The sequence below is a fragment of the Ascaphus truei genome, chromosome 8 (assembly GCF_040206685.1).
Source record: "Ascaphus truei isolate aAscTru1 chromosome 8, aAscTru1.hap1, whole genome shotgun sequence".
Lineage (NCBI taxonomy): Eukaryota > Metazoa > Chordata > Amphibia > Anura > Ascaphidae > Ascaphus > Ascaphus truei.
This window is the reverse complement of record NC_134490.1, coordinates 32,533,093-32,551,589: the sequence shown is the minus strand read 5'-3', so window position 1 is coordinate 32,551,589 and position 18,497 is coordinate 32,533,093. Positions and strand designations below refer to the sequence as shown.

The following is an 18,497-nucleotide window of genomic DNA, read 5'->3' as shown; positions in this document are numbered from 1 at the left end:
TGACAATATTTCGCCGCCAAAGCGCTTTTCTTTTTTGGTCCACAGAACACTCAAACCCCACTTGCTTTTATTTTCTTTGCGAGTCTGGAGAGACAACTGCGCCTTTAAAGCCAGCAAAATCGGAAATCCTAGTTTCCGCTGCGGTAAATGAAGCGTGAAGATGGATACATAGAGGCACAAAAGGTTCCGTTTAACCCCTTCGCTGCCAGCAAACTGCTGCCGCGCAATTGCGCTTGGGGGGGGGGGGGGTGGCGGGGGAATGAATAGCAAAAAAAAAAAAAAAAGAAGACAGAATATTCCTTGATCCGTGTAGTCCCACTGCCACTTCATAAATACGTTTGTTAGCCCACGTGGCTCTAAAAAGAGTTTGTGTCAGAAGACCTCTCACCGAGTCTCTGCATCTCTGATCTGGGAGTCAGCCTCCCAGATCAGGGGGAAGGGGGGTCAGCCTCCCAGTAAAGGGGGCGGGGGGGGTCAGCCTCATTCTCACTGATAGAAGTCAGACGCGTTCCATTAAAATGCTCTCTTTCTTTCAGTATAGCACCCCTAGCAATCCTGCAGATTTGTGGACATTGGTTCAACAGCTGATGCAGTAGGCCGCAGCCTGACGCTGTTGTGCTTGTTCGTAAAAAAAAATCAAAACAAAAAATAATGAAAAAAACCTTTCCCCAGTAATCTGATCCAGGGCCTCTGGAACGGCCGGTAATTCCTGCCACGCTGCATACCAAAGGCAGCGGAGCCTCAATGTGAATTCCAAAATGGCCTCATTTACGGAAATGAAAACTGAGGGGGAAAAATGGCCTTTGCAAAAAGTAGTGGTACTGGGAATTTCAGGGGAGCAGAGGGCCTCTTATATCAGGTTTTTGAACCACATCCTTCATACAATTATGGGATTAAAAATGAAGCTTGGTTACAAAAGCAAAGTATATTGTACCCTCAAATTCCATTATATTTCAGTTACTGGGGGAAAAAAATATATCCTTTTTGGGATGAAAGGAAGAAATATCAGACATTTTGTTGTTTAATTCTGAACTTTTACTAAAGTTTAGGCATTACCTTTATTCCGCCATTAAGAAATAATACAAAATCAGTGCCACACACACATATAGGCGGAACTGGGTTATAATCCCAGTGTTGGCTCCTTGAGACCTTGGGCGAGTCACTTTTCCCTGTGCCTCAGGCACCAAACCTAGATTGTAAACTCTATGTTGCCTTAACCCTTTGAGTGCCAGGGGGACAGCGCGGAAGAGTCCTCCTTCCTGTGAAATAGTGTTTGGCAAAAACGAGCAACTGGATTATGACGTAGCTTCGTCGCGGGGCTGAGCCGGCCACAGGGGGGGGGGGGAGGGAGAAGCCAGTGGCCTGGTGGCTGCAGGGGGCCTGGACAGAACTGAAAGTTGGGCCCGACCAGAGGCTGGGCCCAACTTCTGGTCCTCTCGTTACCGCCGGCCCCTGGCTCTCCCTAGGCTGCGGGCCTGCCTCTCCTGCACTCTCTGTGACCCTGTTACAAAGGCTCGGTGCGGGATAGTGAGGGAGGCTCGCAGCTGGGGAGAACCGGGGCCCGGTGGCAACGAGAAGACCAGCAGACAGGCAAAAAAAAGTTGGGCCCAACTGCTGCTTTGTCCGGCCGCCGGGCCCTGTCTCTCCCCAGCTGTGGGTCTCCCTCACTGTCCCGTGCAGGGCCTCTCTCTGACGTCGTAGTTCGCACCGGCATATGAGAGAGGCCCAGCAGGGGACAATGAGGGAGAGAGGCCCGGCGCGGGAGAGTGAGGGAGACAAGCCCGAACAGCGTGGGAGAGAGGGAAGCCCAACAGGAAGCCCACAACAGCTGTGGGAGAGGTGGGGCACCAGAGACCGGAGACCATCACCAAGGTAAGTGTGTTTTGTATGTATTTAAGTGGTGGGGGCATTGTATGTATTTAGGGGGGTGAAAGTTTTCAAAACTCTAGTCCTGGGCCCCAGGAAATCTGTTGGCAGCCCTTCCCTGGCGTGTCAGACACCATGACGTAGTAGCTAAATGACGTTCAGCTAAAACTTTTCAATAATAACTGTTTCATATAGTGCTTTTTGTCCCAAAGCGCTTCACAATTACAGTATTTAGTGCGCGGTACGCAGCACATAGTATTGTTACAGACACATATGAGTTTACAATCAATGTATTTTCTACCAGAGGCACAGCGAGAGAAAGTGACTTGCCCAAGGTCACAAGGAGCGAACAGCAGGAATTGAACCATGTCCCCCCAATTCAAACTCAGTGTCGTCGTCGTCATCAGTCAGTGGCCCTTATTCTCGAAGGTGTGATAGCGCAGACGACGTGCTCTCATAGTGCTGTTTTCCTTATGTCTATATCAGGGCAATCTTTTGTCTGGTTTGCTTTTTCCTATTAGCCAATGAGCTCAAACCATTCTGTCTATATATGCAGGTTTCCACGCTTGGTGAGTATACCCCTGATGAAGTCAGCTGTTAGCTGCCCAAACGCGTAGGGCAGGCCTGCACAACATGCGGCCCTCCGGGGCACCCGGTGCGGCCAGCAACGGATCCCCTTCAACCCCCCCTTGTACCCCCATTCCCTGGTAAGGACACAAGGAGCGCGCTCCAGCATTAAGTAGGAGCGCGCTCCAGCAGTGTCTGTGTGACTGCGCTCCCCCCCCCCCTCAGCTTGCCCCAGCAGGGTGACGCGTTCTAGTAGTGTAGCGCGACCCGGAACTTCCGGTTCTGCTGCTAGAGCGCGCATCCCTTGCGCTTCCCTGCCGCCATCTCTGTTGCCACTGCAGCCACCACCATCGTCAGGTAAGCATGGGGGGGGTAATTCATTCATGCGGGGGGCTGCTGAAATGGAATGGGCTGGGGGGCTGCTGACATGGGAGGGGGGGCTGCTGACACGGGAGGGGGGGCTGCTGACATGGGAGGGGGGGGCTGCTGACATGGGAGGGGGGGCTGCTGACATGGGAGGGGGGGCTGCTGACATGGTAGGGGGGGGCTGCTGACATGGGAGGGGGGGGCTGCTGACATGGGAGGGGGGGCTGCTGACATGGGAGGGGGGGGGCTGCTGACATGGGAGGGGGGGCTGCTGACATGGGAGGGGGGGCTGCTGACATGGGAAGGAGGGCTGCTGACATGGAATGGGCTGGGGGGGGGCTGCTGACATGGGGGGGCTGCTGACATGGGGGGGGCTGCTGACATGGGGGGGCTGCTGACATGGGGGGGGGCTGCTGAAATGGACTGGGGGGGCTGCTGACATATGGTGGGTGGCTGCTGAAATGGAATTGGCTAGGGGGCCTGCTGATATGGGCTGTGGGGGCTGCTGACACGGGAGGGGGGGCTGCTGACATGGGAGGGGGGGGCTGCTGACATGGGAGGGGGGGCTGCTGACATGGGAGGGGGGGCTGCTGACATGGTAGGGGGGGGCTGCTGACATGGGAGGGGGGAGCTGCTGACATGGGAGGGGGGGCTGCTGACATGGGAGGGGGGGGGGGCTGCTGACATGGGAGGGGGGGCTGCTGACATGGGAAGGAGGGCTGCTGACATGGAATGGGCTGGGGGGGGGCTGCTGACATGGGGGGGCTGCTGACATGGGGGGGGCTGCTGACATGGGGGGGCTGCTGACATGGGGGGGGGCTGCTGAAATGGACTGGGGGGGCTGCTGACATATGGTGGGTGGCTGCTGAAATGGAATTGGCTAGGGGGCCTGCTGATATGGGCTGTGGGGGCTGTTGTGGGGGGCTGCTGAAATGGGACTGGTGTGAGTTTCGGGGGGGAGAGTGATGTGAGGTGCAGGGGGGAGAGTGATGTGAGGTGCAGGTGGGGAGAGTGATGTGAGGTGCAGGTGGGGAGAGTGATGTGAGGTGCAGGGGGGGAGAGTGACGTGAGGTGCAGGGGGGAGAGTGACGTGAGGTGCAGGGTGGGGTGGGATGTGTGTGGTGTGCAGGTGGTATTGTGTGTTTGATGTGGAGGGGGAGTATTATGTGTATGGGTGAGGGGGAGAGATGGGGGTATAAGAGATCGTTGGGGAGTCTCGCAAAGGTTGATGATGGGTTTTGGGGGAGATATGGGGGAGAGATGATGATGATGATGATGATGATGATGATGATGATGATGATGATGATGATGATGATGATGATGATGATGATGATGATGATGATGATGATGATGATGATGATGATGATGATGATGATGATGATGATTTTACCCGTGCGGCCCAAATCTTTTTTCCTTGGAGCAGTTCGGCCCGTCTCACTGTACAAGTTATGCAGGCCTGGCGTAGGGCTATCTGCGTCATCACGCAGCCTTGACAGGCAACGCCAGGCCATGCACGATACTCTCACATCAGATAGCTGATGTCCGTTCACGGTTGGGACTCCATTCAAATGCGGACGACTAAACTCTGCTGGCTTGTGTAGCGATACATGCGGACATACCTATGAGGACATTTATGCTCTAATCCGATGTCGGTATACTCAAGCTGAGGTTCATGGATCCCCATTGCTGCTGCAGTTCTACACCGATTGAGATCTTCCTCTAGTGGTTGCCGGCAACCGGCTGGTCTATTCAATGCTCGATTTTATTGTTCTTTATGTAAATGGGTATTTGTCTCCCCCTTTTTAATAAATGTTCCCATTTTTTATGTTAATGCACTAGGGTATGTGCGCTTTTTTTCATTTTGTTTTATAGATCTCTATTTTTGAAAGTGATACTTCCCTAGAAGAGCGCCGCCCCTCCCTGCGGAAGTGGCTTCTCCATGATCACGGGACATTGTTCCAGTTTGGTATAAACCTCATTTTTATACCTTGGACTTCACATATGGACACTTTGTTTCATCACTTTTTAATTAATGTTTACCTACATGCACTTTAATGCACATATTGTTTCTATGTATTATATCTATATATCACAGATTCATAGATCAATTGCAGTATTGATTTTCACAGATCAATTGCAGTATTGATTTAGAGTGCTGGTTTTCTTTTTCTATATATAAAATATAATTTTTTTGTTTCTTATGTAGCAAATATATTATAGTAATGTTGAATACACGATCAAAGCATTACAAAAATAAACAACAGATTTCAGAAAAAGGTTTGTGGGTATTGAGGGGTTAACGTGCGACCGCCTTCTTGCAAAACCCTTTTTTGTTTGTTCGATTTTATTTTTCTGCCAATTCAAAAACCTTCCAAACAGGGGCAAAGGTTACAGAAACTGCAAGTTGCAAAACTCTTTTGTATACTTCATGCGTCGCGTCTGCAAAACAGGACGGGGACCGACCGTGAAGAGGACTGGGGGTAGAGTCGGTGTGTGCACGCACACACGCGTGCAGGAACACGCGCAGGCACACAAGAAGGGGCGTTCCGCAAGATGCCAGTTTAAATAGTTATCAATGCCTGGCTCACATTATTAACCATCAATCAAAGTGTACCACGATACCCATCGGTAACGGAAATCAAACTTATAGTGAATAGGACACTTACCCGCTTCACTTCCCCAGATGCCTGTAATGCATTACATACACCTTCCTTTTATTTATTTTTTTAAAGGGCCAAACAGAAACCCCAGGGACTAAGGATGAAATGATTAGGAACGGGGCTGAATACTGGCTGGAGTAGAGTGGGAAAGATGCTTCTTAGATCACATTTCTTTATTTAATGCGACAGGCACACAGGAAATGGGGGTGCTACAGGCCCACCCCCCCATGCGTGTGTGTGTAGGTACGTGTGTGTGTATGTGTGTGTGTATGTGTGTGTATGTGTGTGTGTGTGTGTGTGTGTGTATGCAGGTACACGCGTGCATGTGTATGTAGGTGTGTGTCGTTAGGTACACGCATGCATGTATATAGGTTATAGGTGATAGGTGTGTGTGTGTGTGTGTGTGTGTGTGTGTGTGTGTGTGTGTGTAGGCGGGCGCACATGTGTGTAGGCGGGTGTAGGTGCGCCTGTAGGCGGGCGTGTGTGTGTAGGTGGGCGCACTTGTTTGTGTGTGTGTAGGCGGCGCGCGTGTGTGTATGCAGGAAGGCACGCGCTTGCATATGTGTAGGTAGGCGCACGCTTGCGCATCGTTTGTGGCTACGAGCGAGTAGCTCCGTGCGAGTAGCGCATGTAGCTCCGTGTGAGTAGCGCGTGTAGCTCCGTGCGAGTAGGTGGATATGTACGTGCATACGTAGGTGTAGGTGGGTACGAGTGCACGTCTGGGTACGTGTGAGTGCACAGGGGAGTTGGTGCAGGGAGTGTGTAAAAGATGTGTGCAGAGGTACATTTAATGGAGACTGATAAGGCCACGGGTCCCAGTGCCTTTAACAGCGCACGCCTCGCGTTCAAGCACCACCCCCCAATCAATCCAGTCCCAGTAATTACCTTGTCCGGAAGGTGCCGCCGCCGCGCTCTACTGCATGTTTTTGCAAATTAAAAAAAAATTGAATTTGCAACTTGCTACGGAGGTGTGGCCCCCCAGGGGTTCAGCCAATGAGGGCGAACCAGCCGCGTGAGGTCATGGCCACGCCCCTGAAAAACCCCACCCCCTCCCCCCGCCATGCCCCCTCCTGTCGCAATCTCTGCCTCTCTCCAAAGAGCGCAGATCGCGGTAAAGTGCTGTCCACGCGCCGCCCCCCGTCGGGCGCTCGTGCTACAGTGTACACTGGGACCGCGACCTTAGGGTGAAATTATATCTTGGCTTTATTAAGCCTGTACCTTTATCCAGGTAAAACATACAAAAACAACAAAATAACAAACCCCTATCCCTTTGTAGGGGCTAACTTATTTCCCCGGACCCTATCTGCAGGACTGGAGGGATATCCCCATTACCAGCCTATTACCCCAAAGTCTCAGGAGGTACCTTAAGCAGGTGGCCCTCCATGTCAGTCTCTGGCAGGTTCCTGGGTCCTCTGTGTCGAGGAAATATAGGTCTCTCTGTGTCTGTGTGTCTTGATCTCAGCACACATTTGTGCTCAAGACAGTGTCTGTGTAAAGGCTTCTCTGCTTTCCTGTGTCAACCTAATTGTGAACTCAGAAATCTCTCTCCTGTTTTTCACATCAGTCTTTTCTCAGAGTCCTAATCGGCCAGGTGGAGTCTGGCTGATGGCCTGTGTGTAATTAACCAGCTCGCTGCTGGATTTAGAGGCAGTTTCTCTCAGTGTTAAGTCCCTGTTACATACCTCCTACTGTTTGTGAGAAGTGTGGGCTTATCTTGGCCAAAGCCCATCCTTCCACTCTCACTCGAGATATCCCTGCAGCTCGAATGAGAGTGGATGGAGTATGAGAACCCTCAGTCCCGCTTGGATTGGAGCCCTTTCTCCAGTATATTAGTGTCTCCTCCAGAAGGTGCTTGAGATCAGCACTCCTCAGTCGCTCGAGGAGGACTTTTTCCAAGTACAGTCTTTCTACTGACCGCGTGGTCATGAGATTTCCTGTGTCGGGTGATACTCTCTTTGTAGGCAGACAATATGCTGACAGTCGCAGAGCGTTTACGCCAATCGCTTTCTCTCGAAATCTTTTCCATGGACTCCAATTTAGCACTAAATGTCCATTCCTTGTAACCCGTGTTCAGGTCTTGCAAAGCCTCTGCAAACTTACTTTTGAATTCTGTCTTATGTTCGGAATCTATTTCTACTATCCTAGACTTGTGCCATTTCATGGTAACACTTAAAGAGTATGCAAGAAAAGCGATTTGAGTTTTCAGCTCTTGAAGCTGTTCTTCTGCACTTTTTCCACTCAATGCAGTTGCCAGATCAGCTTCTTTGGAATTGAGTTGCGATTCCACATCTCCCAGTTGACTTAGAGCAAGGCTTAAATCTGTTTCCTTTTCTCTATTTCTGATCTGCAGCTGCTAGTGCTCCTCCCAGACATTGTCCAGTTACAGCTGCAGCCGGGCCCTCTCATTGTCTATCCATTTGTGGTCATCGGCCATCTTGATCTCATAGCGCAGTGTCAGGCTGGCCACTTGACGAACGGACACCCCTTCACTCTCTTCCTTTTTGGGGAGCTGTATCTTGAGCTCAGCTACTATCTGAGTCTGCAGAGCTGCAAGTTGCTGGTATATGTGTTTAGCTGCCAGCTTTAGCCCTTGCAGCAAAGCCTAGAAATGGAAGTTCAATTCACCAGTGAGAGATCCCCGTTTCTTGAGTGAATCTTGCAATTCTCCTCTCAGGGCCTTCATCTCTTCATTGTGCTCGCTCTGAGCTTGCTTCCACACATCCTTCATATTTTGGAGCTTTGCAGATTTCATCACAAGGGTCGCTGCTGCTTGCGATTTCCACGCCTCTTTCTCCTGGGCGTACAGTACTGACTTTTGGGGATGGAGCAGCTGCTCTGCTTCTCCATCTCTTGCTCTAGTTTCTGAACCTTCTCGTGCTCCCACTCATACAGAGTCACCTGGCCTCTAGCGATGCTCTGGTGATACTCAGGGTAGCCTTCAGTTCCTCACGCTGTTCTGCAAGGACATACTTAGCTCTTCGACGTTCCTGCAGTACTTGTGCTTCCTTAGCAGTCTGCAGATTTTCTACCTGCAGAGTTCGCCGCTTCTCCTCGGCATTCTGGAGGTGCGTACGCAGACTGTGCAGTTGGTTCTGCAGGTGTGCGTTGCTCCAATGCTTCAAACTTTTCATCTTCCAATAGTCTATTCCTTTTTTCTAGCTCATGAAGCTTGCTATTCATTTCATTGATGTAGTCAGTCAAATCAGAATTTAGCTTTTTCAGGCTGGTATTTTCTCTTTTTACAGTCTCTATAATTTTCAGGGTCTCTTCGTTGTCCTCCTTCCATTTACGCACTTCTTATTTGAGACTCCTGGTCTCCTGGCGTGAGACTTCTATCTCTAGGTTGAGGGTGTGAAGCTCCTTTTAGAGACTTTAAGATCCATACTAAGACTATAGACAGCTTACTGAGAGATGTCCAGCTCCTCAGTGAGACTGTGAAGTTCCTTTTTAGAGACTTCCAGTTCTGTGTGGAAACTGCTGATCTCTTGGTGTGAGGCATCCAGATCTATGCGGAAATTATGAAACTCATTCTGAGATATGTCCACCTCTGTCCAGATACTGATGACCTCCTGGTGTGAGGCATTCAGTTCTATGCGGAGAGTATGAACCTCATTCTGAGAGACTTCCAACTCTCTATGGCAATCGCGAACCTCTTGCTGAAAGACTAATCTCTTTCAGTGCCTCCTCATACTTCTGTTTCAGATTAGCAATCAATCGGTCAGACTTGCTCTGCTTTTCATCCATGGCGGTAATAGTAGTGTTCACAGTATCTAGATCCGTCCTTAGATCCTCAATTCGGTCTTGGCCGCAGAGTAAATTGCGAGCACACTTCTGTAGCTCAGCATTATTTTCTCTCTCCATTTTCAATTCTTCACGGAGCAGATCACAGTTATGCCTGGCAGCTTGCAGGGCATCTTCGGGGCTGGTCAAGGGATCGTCACTCGCTGGTTCCGGCTCCGCTTCCCTGGGATGGTTGGTTGAGGGTTCCTCACTGTTGGCACTGGACAGACACTTTGTGTTACACGACTTCTGCCTTGGGCCTTCTGGATATTCTGTAATCCGTGTGACGTATCCTCCATTTTTTCTAGGCTGTAGGACATCTCGGACCCCCTTTTTCTCTGCGGGATCTGCAGATGTGTCTGTTCCTTCCAAGGTAAGGGAAGAAATCGCTTTTATTTTTCTGCCTTTTTGTTTTGGACGACTCCGTCCCATCAGGGAAACTGTGGTCGTCTTTATTTGAAACTTCAGCAGCTTCACTGTATCCGCCAGGCTTTTCTTCCAGTTGCGCTAGTTGGCAGGAATATACGGGGTCATAGAGACCTGTTCGTTCGGTGCGTACCAAGTTTAGGCACCTCCACAATTCTTGGGGTGTTTTGTGGGTGTGACTTGGTTTGGGCTCCCCATAAGAGATATCTTAATCCTTATTCGTAGCCTCACAGGATCGGAAGGGCCACTCTTCAATGGGGTTGGGTTCATTACAGGAACGCCACATCTTGTCCTCCATTTTGGGGCTATCAGGTGTATTTTTTTAACTTCTGCATTTTCCTTGTGACCACAGCACATTGCTTGCTGCAGCAGTTCCTTGGCACGTTGAAAAAATATTCCTCTGGCTGCTGCCATTTTTCTGGGGCCAAAGAGACATCATCCTCATCACCAGATTAAGGCCCGAAGGGACACTGCTCCGTGTTGCTGGGCTCTTTACACCAGGAACACATTTTCTTCCCCATTTTTGCAGAGTCTGTATTTGACTTCAGCTAGGCAGCCATTTTAAAATTCCATGGGGGTTTTTTTTTCCGCCAAGTCATGGGGTAGACTCTGGTCACAGCATCAGTCCCTTGTGTGGGTCACCGTCTGTCTGTCGCAGTCCTCCCAGTTAAACTGTGGAGATGTGGCTTTCTCCCGTGCAGTTGCAGCTTGCCTGCCTTGATGTGTAGCCCTTTAAATCTGGTCACTTCTGCACGTGATTCTTTGTTTTGTTGCTCAGGCTGTTTGCAGGAACTGTAGGCAGGCAAAAGCACAAAAAATTCACAGTCTCGGGGGGCCCCTTTGAAATTCAAGGGCCATCTCTCATCCCAACTTCAGACACCATATGTAAGAGATGTGGGCAGAGGTACATATAATGGAGACCGATTTGGGTGAAATTAAATCCTGGCTTTATTGAGCCTGTTCCTTTATCCAGGCAAAACATACAAAAACAAACAACTAACAAACCCCTATACCTTTGCAAGGGCTAACTTACTTCCCCAGACCCTATCTGCAGGACTGGAGGGATATTCCCATTACCAACCTATCACCCCAAAGTCTCAGGAGGTACCTTAAGCAGGTGGCCCCCCATGTCAGTGTCTGGCAGGTTCCTTGGTCCTCTGTGTCCAGGAACTATAGGTCTCTTGGTGTCTTGATCTCAGCACACCTTTGTGCTCAAAACAGTGTCTGTGTGCAGGCTTCTCTGCTCTCTGTCAGCCCAAATGTAAGCTAAGGAATCTCCTGTTTCTCACATCAGTCTTTTCTCAGAGTACTAATCAGCCAGGTGCAATTAACCAGCTTGCTGCTGGATTTAGAGGCAGTTTCTCTGAAACAGTGATAAGTCCCTGTTACAGAGTGCTTACAGTATTTCACACTTAGAATTGCTGCATCTACTTTAAAGGTCCGACCGTAACCCCTGCAGCGCCAGAGGGGCTAGCAACGCATAACCATATAAGTGCAAGGAAGCGCTATCATCCCTTTTGCGGTCACTGGCTACAGGTAGCACAGCAATAAAACCTGTTTATTTTTCATTTTTTTAATGTTGAAAACAAGCCGTCTCCCAGCACTCCTGCTCCTCTCCGCCCAATACCATCACGATGGCTTCCTTCTTTGTCTCCTCTCCCCTTTCACCTCCACACCCCTCTGACCCCATTTCTCCCGCCCCTGGTTACCCTTTTCTTCCTCTAGTGGAGCCCCTAGGCTCTCCTGCTCCTCCCTACCCTTTCCCTCCACCCCTGCCCCCTTTGTCCACCCCTAACCAGCTAACCCTCCCCCCCTCCCCTCCCTTTGGGAGCATAGCACCCTGACACTTCCTGTTTTCCATATATCTGAGCCCCATGACATCATCTCAAACCCACATCACTCGGCCAGAAGGGAGAGGGGGGGGGGGGGGTAGAGAGTAGGACAGAAGCTACAGGGCCTCAAAATTCCTAAGAGGCCAAGACACTCAGTGCTTAACCCTTCCTGCCCCGCTGCACTCATCCATTTAACACTTTCTTGGCTTCTAGTGATAAGGGCAGTCAGCGTTTGTAATTCATAATTTGAGAAGAGCTCCACTAATGCTTTAAAAATGTCCAATTCCTGCTTGTTTACAACAATAACTAATTTTTAGAACCACTTCACAACGTCATGGCCTTCCTTAAACAAATGTAACCTGACTTCAAGCAAAGATCTGGCGGTTTCGGTTTGTCTGGAAATAAAGAACATTTTCTTTTCACCAGGGCCTCCGAGTGGGAGAGGGTCTTCCCAATCTAGTGTTAACTCCATTAGAGGCCAATAAAGATAAGGTGGGAGGATATGGAGGAAGGAGGGAGGAGAGGGGGGCTTTGCCAGTGCAAACTCCTGTTCTGCACATAGTTATATCAGACAAAAGGGAGCAGCCAGAGGAAATCACCCCTTCCCCCTCCCAAGTCTCAGCTCAGCGTGTTTACAAACTGAATAACACATGATTTCATAATAATTCCAGGTGCCTGATTTTTATTATAAAGCCGTCAGTCAGATTTAACTCTGTAAACATGCCATTGGTTCATTTTGGCAGTGGGTGGGACCGCACCTTCAAGGAGGTGTTAGTAATGCTGCAGTCCTGCTCCCTTTAGGGTGCGGGTCCACCTCTTTAAGACTGGTTGGAAAGTGGCAGGCGTGGGAAAAACTGCTGTGGGGCGGAGAACACCTTCCAATTAAGTTGTAAAAAGTGACTCATCTCCAACAATCCGCATTCCTGTCCGCTTAACCCCCGCAATACATTCCTGGCAACCTTAGCCCTGTTAGGGTTAAAGCCCCTTTTGGTATGTATGTATATATAATAATATTTTTTTAATTTTTTTTTGATATCCAGTTTATTTTTGCAAGGTTCTCTTAAATATGGCCACCATGGTGAATACTCCAAGTGCCTTGTTGCAGAGCCCAGCTCCATGCAACTTTGAAAACATCATTTAAGGATAATCCTCAGTCCCCGGAAAGTAGCAGGTGCTGTATATGCCATTTATTGGCTTGTGCTATACAGACTAGGGAGCAGCAGGGATTCCCCCCAGGGGCGGGCTGGCCTGGGGGGCAAAGAGTAGGGTGACCATATTTTTCCCAGGGCAAAATCGAGACATGTTGCATTTGCACAAATGCCGCGGAGGCACAATCGGAGCTTGCCGGCCATGCATTCACAATCAGACCTTGCCGGCAAGCTCCGATTGCGCAGGCGTGGCCGGCAAGCTCCGATTGCGCAGGCGTGGCCGGCAAGCTCCGAGAAAACCGGGGCATTTAAAGACATTTCGGGACACCGTAACAGGGGGGGGGGGGGGGTTGGGGTGAAACGGGACAGTCCAGGCTAAACCAGGACATCTGGTCGCCCTAGCAAAGAGCCAATTGCCCCCCCCCCCCGGGCCGGTCGTAATTGAACATTTATGGCTGGTGGAGAGAAGGATCTCTGTGCAGCAGCTCTCCGACTCCAGCCATTAGGTGGCCCTGCAGAGCTCAATTCGCAGTTCCTCCTCTCCTGGGCTGGGTCCTCTGAGACCTCTCCTCTCCTTATACGGCTTTCTTGAGAAAGGCTTATCTGTAAGCCGAAACGTTGATTAAATAAATGACTATTTTTCATGTTTTTCCAAGTCCTGCAAGTGCTTGAATTTTTTTTAATTATATATGTTTTCCCAGAATCCCTTGCTGCAGTGGAAGCACTGTGTGCTGGGTGATAATGGTGAAAGACAGGGTTACAGTCCTGTCTAAGACATGCAAATGCGTACACAGTAATATTTCCATTTTAGATATATATAGATGTAGAGATATCACTGTAGAACTGAAGCATCTACATCAAAAGCTTGTCCTGTTGTCCCAACACCATCGTGGACACTCAGCCCTCCTGTGAACTAACAGGTAAAGCACACCACCATACACCAGTAGCCAGGACAAATCTCCCATGTGGAGGGGGGGGGGTGGAGAGAGAGAAGGGGGGAAGCAGTGCTACACACCTCTTTCCCAACAACTTCCTTACCCTTCAATAAAAAGCACCCCCACAAATCCTCTATTCACACCCTCTTTCTACTCCTTCCTGCTGCTGGGGATATCTCTCTTAATCCTGAACCCAGACATATACACACACCTGCTCTCACCCTCGCTTCTCTGCCATCTCCAACCCATGCAAATAGTGTTAACCTTCTGATTGAATCCTGACCAACCTTAAAACATGCCCCACAAATCAAGCATCCCAATAGCCTGCACTCATGTCCCACACCCACAGTCACTCCTAACACCCATTGTGACCAAGCACTGCCATCTACAGCACTTATTCCCTGTAAATTTCCCATCATACCTCTTATGTTGTAAGCTCTTCGGGGCAGGGATTTCCTTTCCTATTGTCTGATTTTGCTGCGCTTAAAGTATTATAATTCCCTGAACTGTATTCTTTGTGAAGCGCTGAGTACACTTTTGGCGCTATATAAATAAAGACATGCAATACAATACAGGTGGGTCATGAGTAACAACCTATGTTTGGCACAAATACATGGATGTATATATAGGGTATTTGTAAGATAACATTATAAATAAACTTTAATACATCATATAATTAAGAATACACAAAAACTTATAAAAGAACAATTAAAATATGAAGGTGACTAATATGTGTATGCGGCTAATACAGACACTGTTGGTAGTGGATGTATATATAGTCCTTATGTTGGTAGTGGATGTATATACTGTATAGTCCTTATTCCATGAGAAATCACTCCTTACCCCTCATACTTTTATGCCCGACAGCTGTTTCACCTGGCGGCTTGTGTATGTGTATACACGTGTGTGCGTCTGATGTGCGCATCTGTGTGTATGGTGCGTGTGTCTGGTGTGCGCATCTGTGTGCGCATCTGTGTGCGCATCTGTGTGTATGGTGTGCGCATCTGTGTGCATGATGTGTGTATCTGGTGTGCGCATCTGTGTGTGGTGTGTGCATCTGGTGTGCGCATCTGTGTGTGTGGTGTGTGCATCTGGTGTGCGCATCTGTGTGTGTGGTGTGTGCATCTGGTGTGCGCATCTGTGTGTGTGGTGTGTGCATCTGGTGTGCGCATCTGTGTGTGTGGTGTGTGCATCTGGTGTGCGCATCTGTGTGTGTGGTGTGTGCATCTGGTGTGCGCATCTGTGTGTGTGGTGTGTGCATCTGTGTGTGTGGTGTGTGCATCTGGTGTGCGCATCTGTGTGTGTGGTGTGTGCATCTGATGTGCGCATCTGTGTGTCTGGTGCGCGCCTCTGTGTATGTGGTGTGTGGGACGCCTGGTTCTTGGGCTGTTTTTTGGGGGCTTGCCCACCGGCCTAAAATTTGCCAGCCAGCCCCTGATTTCCACCCCAGAGGAGGCTGCACTCATGTTAGAATCCCACCCATCAAGGAGGGATTGATTGTGGGAATGCTGCCTCTTCTATTATTGTACTGCACTGTGAAATATGTTGGCACATTATAAATAAATGATAATATTGTTATTATTAAAATTACGACTTGGATGTCCTTGACCAACAAAAGATTGGTCTTCCCAATGAGACAAAGCCTCCCCCCTTAAATTGAACCAGACAGCCTTCAAAGCATGGGAAAGGCTGTTCCCCCTCCATGAGGGAGCTCCTGTTTTGGCAGTGAGCAGGTTATGACACTCGCTTTACTCCTCTCGCTTCCCACATATATGTGCCAGGCGTGTGGATGAGGTGGGGTGTGTGTCCTTTGGGGTCATGAATTCCGTTCCCAAGACGTACCGCCTGGACAGGAAGTCATTACTAGGACATCACGAAACCCAAACAGGAAGTAAACCTTGCTTTCACCGGGTCACACAGACGCCCCCTGTCATATTTAAAGACCGGCATTTCCTGGAAAACAATCCCATTTGTAGTCTTCTGTGCTAGCCTTTGACCTGGGATGTGCTCCTGACGCAACCTACATGAGCAGATACAACACTATTGTTCCCCCTGGTGGGATGCGGTGGGATATGTTGTCGACTGATAGAATACGTGGCATTCTCAGTGTTTGCAATACCTTTAAAAAAAAAATTAAAAAGCAGTGATACCGTTTTTCAATTCAGAAAATTCTACACGTTACACAATGGAGCAAAGCTTTAACAACCTGATTTTCTGAAACATTTATGCAATCTCTATGCAAAAAAAAGAAAGAAAGTGGAAGAGGGCTTATTAAAATAAAACTGCTTGGAGCCCAGGTTGAGGTCTCAAATTGTTTGCTTCCCAAAAGGTAACAATTTTTTTTTTAATTAATTTTTTTAATTAATTTTAAAAAAAAATTAAATTTTAATTAATTTTTTTAATTAATGTCCGCCCCTCATTGTCAGAGACCCTGCTAGGAGAGTGGAAGGTTACTCAAATGTCAACCTTGAAGATTTCAGCCGTGAAATGTCGCCATCAGTGTCACGAGTATGCAATGCGCTGCTGGCCACTTTGATGGCTAAGGCGTTAAAGGCAGAATGATTGTGTTATTGTTGGGGAGGACTAACACAGTTGTGGGAATAGCAGCGAGGATGTTGAACAGGCCACGTCCTGCCAAGATCCAGGTCAAAAGGGGTGTCCGGTTTCTCCGACAGACTATTTTGGACGAGGGGTCGGCCTGAGACAAGTAGCTGGCCTGCCAAAGAAGTATCAGGCGCGCGCTGCCGTTAAGTAATAGGATTTGTGACGCTGGGGATGTCAGGGGAGTGCAGAGCTGGACCGATGACTGAGTGTTAGAGGAACAGTACCCCTCAGGACTAATCTAAAACATCTTGTAATAAAGAAATTAAAATACATGCTGAAATGTTGAAAGGGGATGCACCTTTTTATGAATCTACTGCATATGTGGACTCACCTTTCTGACAGTGATCTTGCGTCCAGCAGCGCTCGATGAACATGCCGTTGATGACGGTCGCCTGGCATTTGCTCTTGCCCTTCATGGTCCCCGGGCACACGTCTCCGCACTCCTCCTTATCGTCCTTGTTGGCGTTGATGTAGTTATCTTCCACCGTGTCGAGGATCCTGGACCAGTCGATGGTGGACAGGTAGCAGAGTTCATTGTTTTTCTCGATCCGGACGGAGCCGCGCGTGATGTTCATGAGGCTGTACAGCCCAATCTCCTTCAGGTGGACCATCTCGAAGATAACCAGGGCATAGTTGAAGAAGAGGCGCGTGCCCCGGATGACTGTCAGGTTGGGGAATAGGTCCTGGAGGCTCTCCAGGCCATAGACGCGGAAGAGGAGGAGGTAGTCAGTGATCATGGTGAGCTTGGGGAAGCTCAGACCTCGGAAGTTCTCCGGTTTGGTGGTGAACATGAGCAGGATCTGGAGGTGACCCTCGATCACTGTGCAGTTTTTCAGCATGTTGAACTGTGTCAGGTTATTTCGGATATCCATGCTCCGGCAAACTGGGGGAAGAAAAAGGAGAGAGGACAGTTAAAAAGGCAATGGAGCTTAGCAGTAAAAAAAATTAATTTTGTGTGTGTCAGAGGGAGACCTTCTTCAGGGATAAGATGTCAGATAGGGGCCACACAATAAATACCCTAAAAAGGAGCAAACATACACTAACAGATAAAGGGGGCAGGTGAATGACAACAATCAGGTGGATGAAGGTAAAAAGTAGGAGAAGGCCGGGGACAAGTGCAGCTGAGGATGTGTGTGTCAAATAGCAATATATAACAGTTATCCGTCTGTATACAGAATAAAGACTAATATTCACAACTTTATCTGCATTATATCATTATTACATCAACATATAAAATCAGACAACGAATATACATATATCTATTAAACACAAGGGTGTGTGTGTGTGTGTGTGCGTGTGTGCGTGCGTGCGTGCGTGCGACACCACGGCTGCTGCGGAACATCTTCGGGAGCAGAGCTGTCAATCACCACTCTGCTTCCTGAAGTTACGTCCCATAATGCTTTGCTTAGCACTATGCAAGGCATTGTGGGGCGCAACTTTGGGAAACAGAGTGGTGATCGACAGCTGGACCGGTGCATGTAGGTAACATTTTGTCAAGGCCAGTAGATGGATATCGCATGCAAGTAATGGTATAGTGAGGGAACAGTATAGATATAGGTATCATTTTGGCCCTGTCTGAGACCTTTGCCAATATAGATTTGGTATATTGTCTGCCATCTCCACTGCTGTCTTGACAAAGGTCCTGCACCGGACCGAAACGTCGACTTGGGGCAATAAATCACGAATTCTTTACTTCAAAAACCCATGAGTGGCTATGATTTTCTGCGTTCCTGTCCCCCACTGGCATTGCAGCGGTTAATATAATACCAAAAAATATGCATAGTTGTGTCCTGTGAAAAAGAAATGTTTGATTTTGCATTATCCTAGAAGAAACTTGGTTCGGGAGTCATCAAAGAGCGATCATCATTGACTTTAATGGAAGGAATAGCCGATTCTGTTACAATGGCCCAGATCACACTGCCGGCTATTGTGTCATATTTACCCAGTGCTGCTACACTAGAAGGTGCCTTATTACCCATTTACTTGAATGTGACATAAAGAGTCTTAGGCTGCGCTTATAGTGCCGGCGACAGTGACGTCGCGGCAAAACAAATGCATTGCCGCCGTAGCGTGCGCTTATAGTAAGCGCGGCGCGACGGAGCGACGGATTGGTTACGATCGCTGGAAGTCATCTCTATTTGATTTTCCAGCGACTGTCGCGTCACCGGCACTATAAGCGTAGCCTTACAGCACTGTGATGTGCCCTATGGATTAGCACTTCTGGCCTTTACACCTCTCCATTCCTAACTGTCGATAGCATCACCTTGACTCCCCCAAAATAACAAAAGGATGCAAGCTGCCTGTATTAAAAAA

The 18,497-nt window shown here is 48.9% G+C and overlaps 1 protein-coding gene across 1 annotated transcript in view; it reads right to left on the bottom strand.

Annotated features, from left to right (window-relative positions):
* The window catches only part of INSR (insulin receptor), a 129,837-nt gene that overhangs the window by 55,062 nt on the left and 56,278 nt on the right, over window positions 1-18,497 (bottom strand). The window contains exon 2 of the mRNA XM_075611227.1: window positions 16,516-17,067. Coding sequence (XP_075467342.1) covers window positions 16,516-17,067 — 552 coding nt within the window. The remainder of the gene's footprint in view (window positions 1-16,515; window positions 17,068-18,497) is intronic.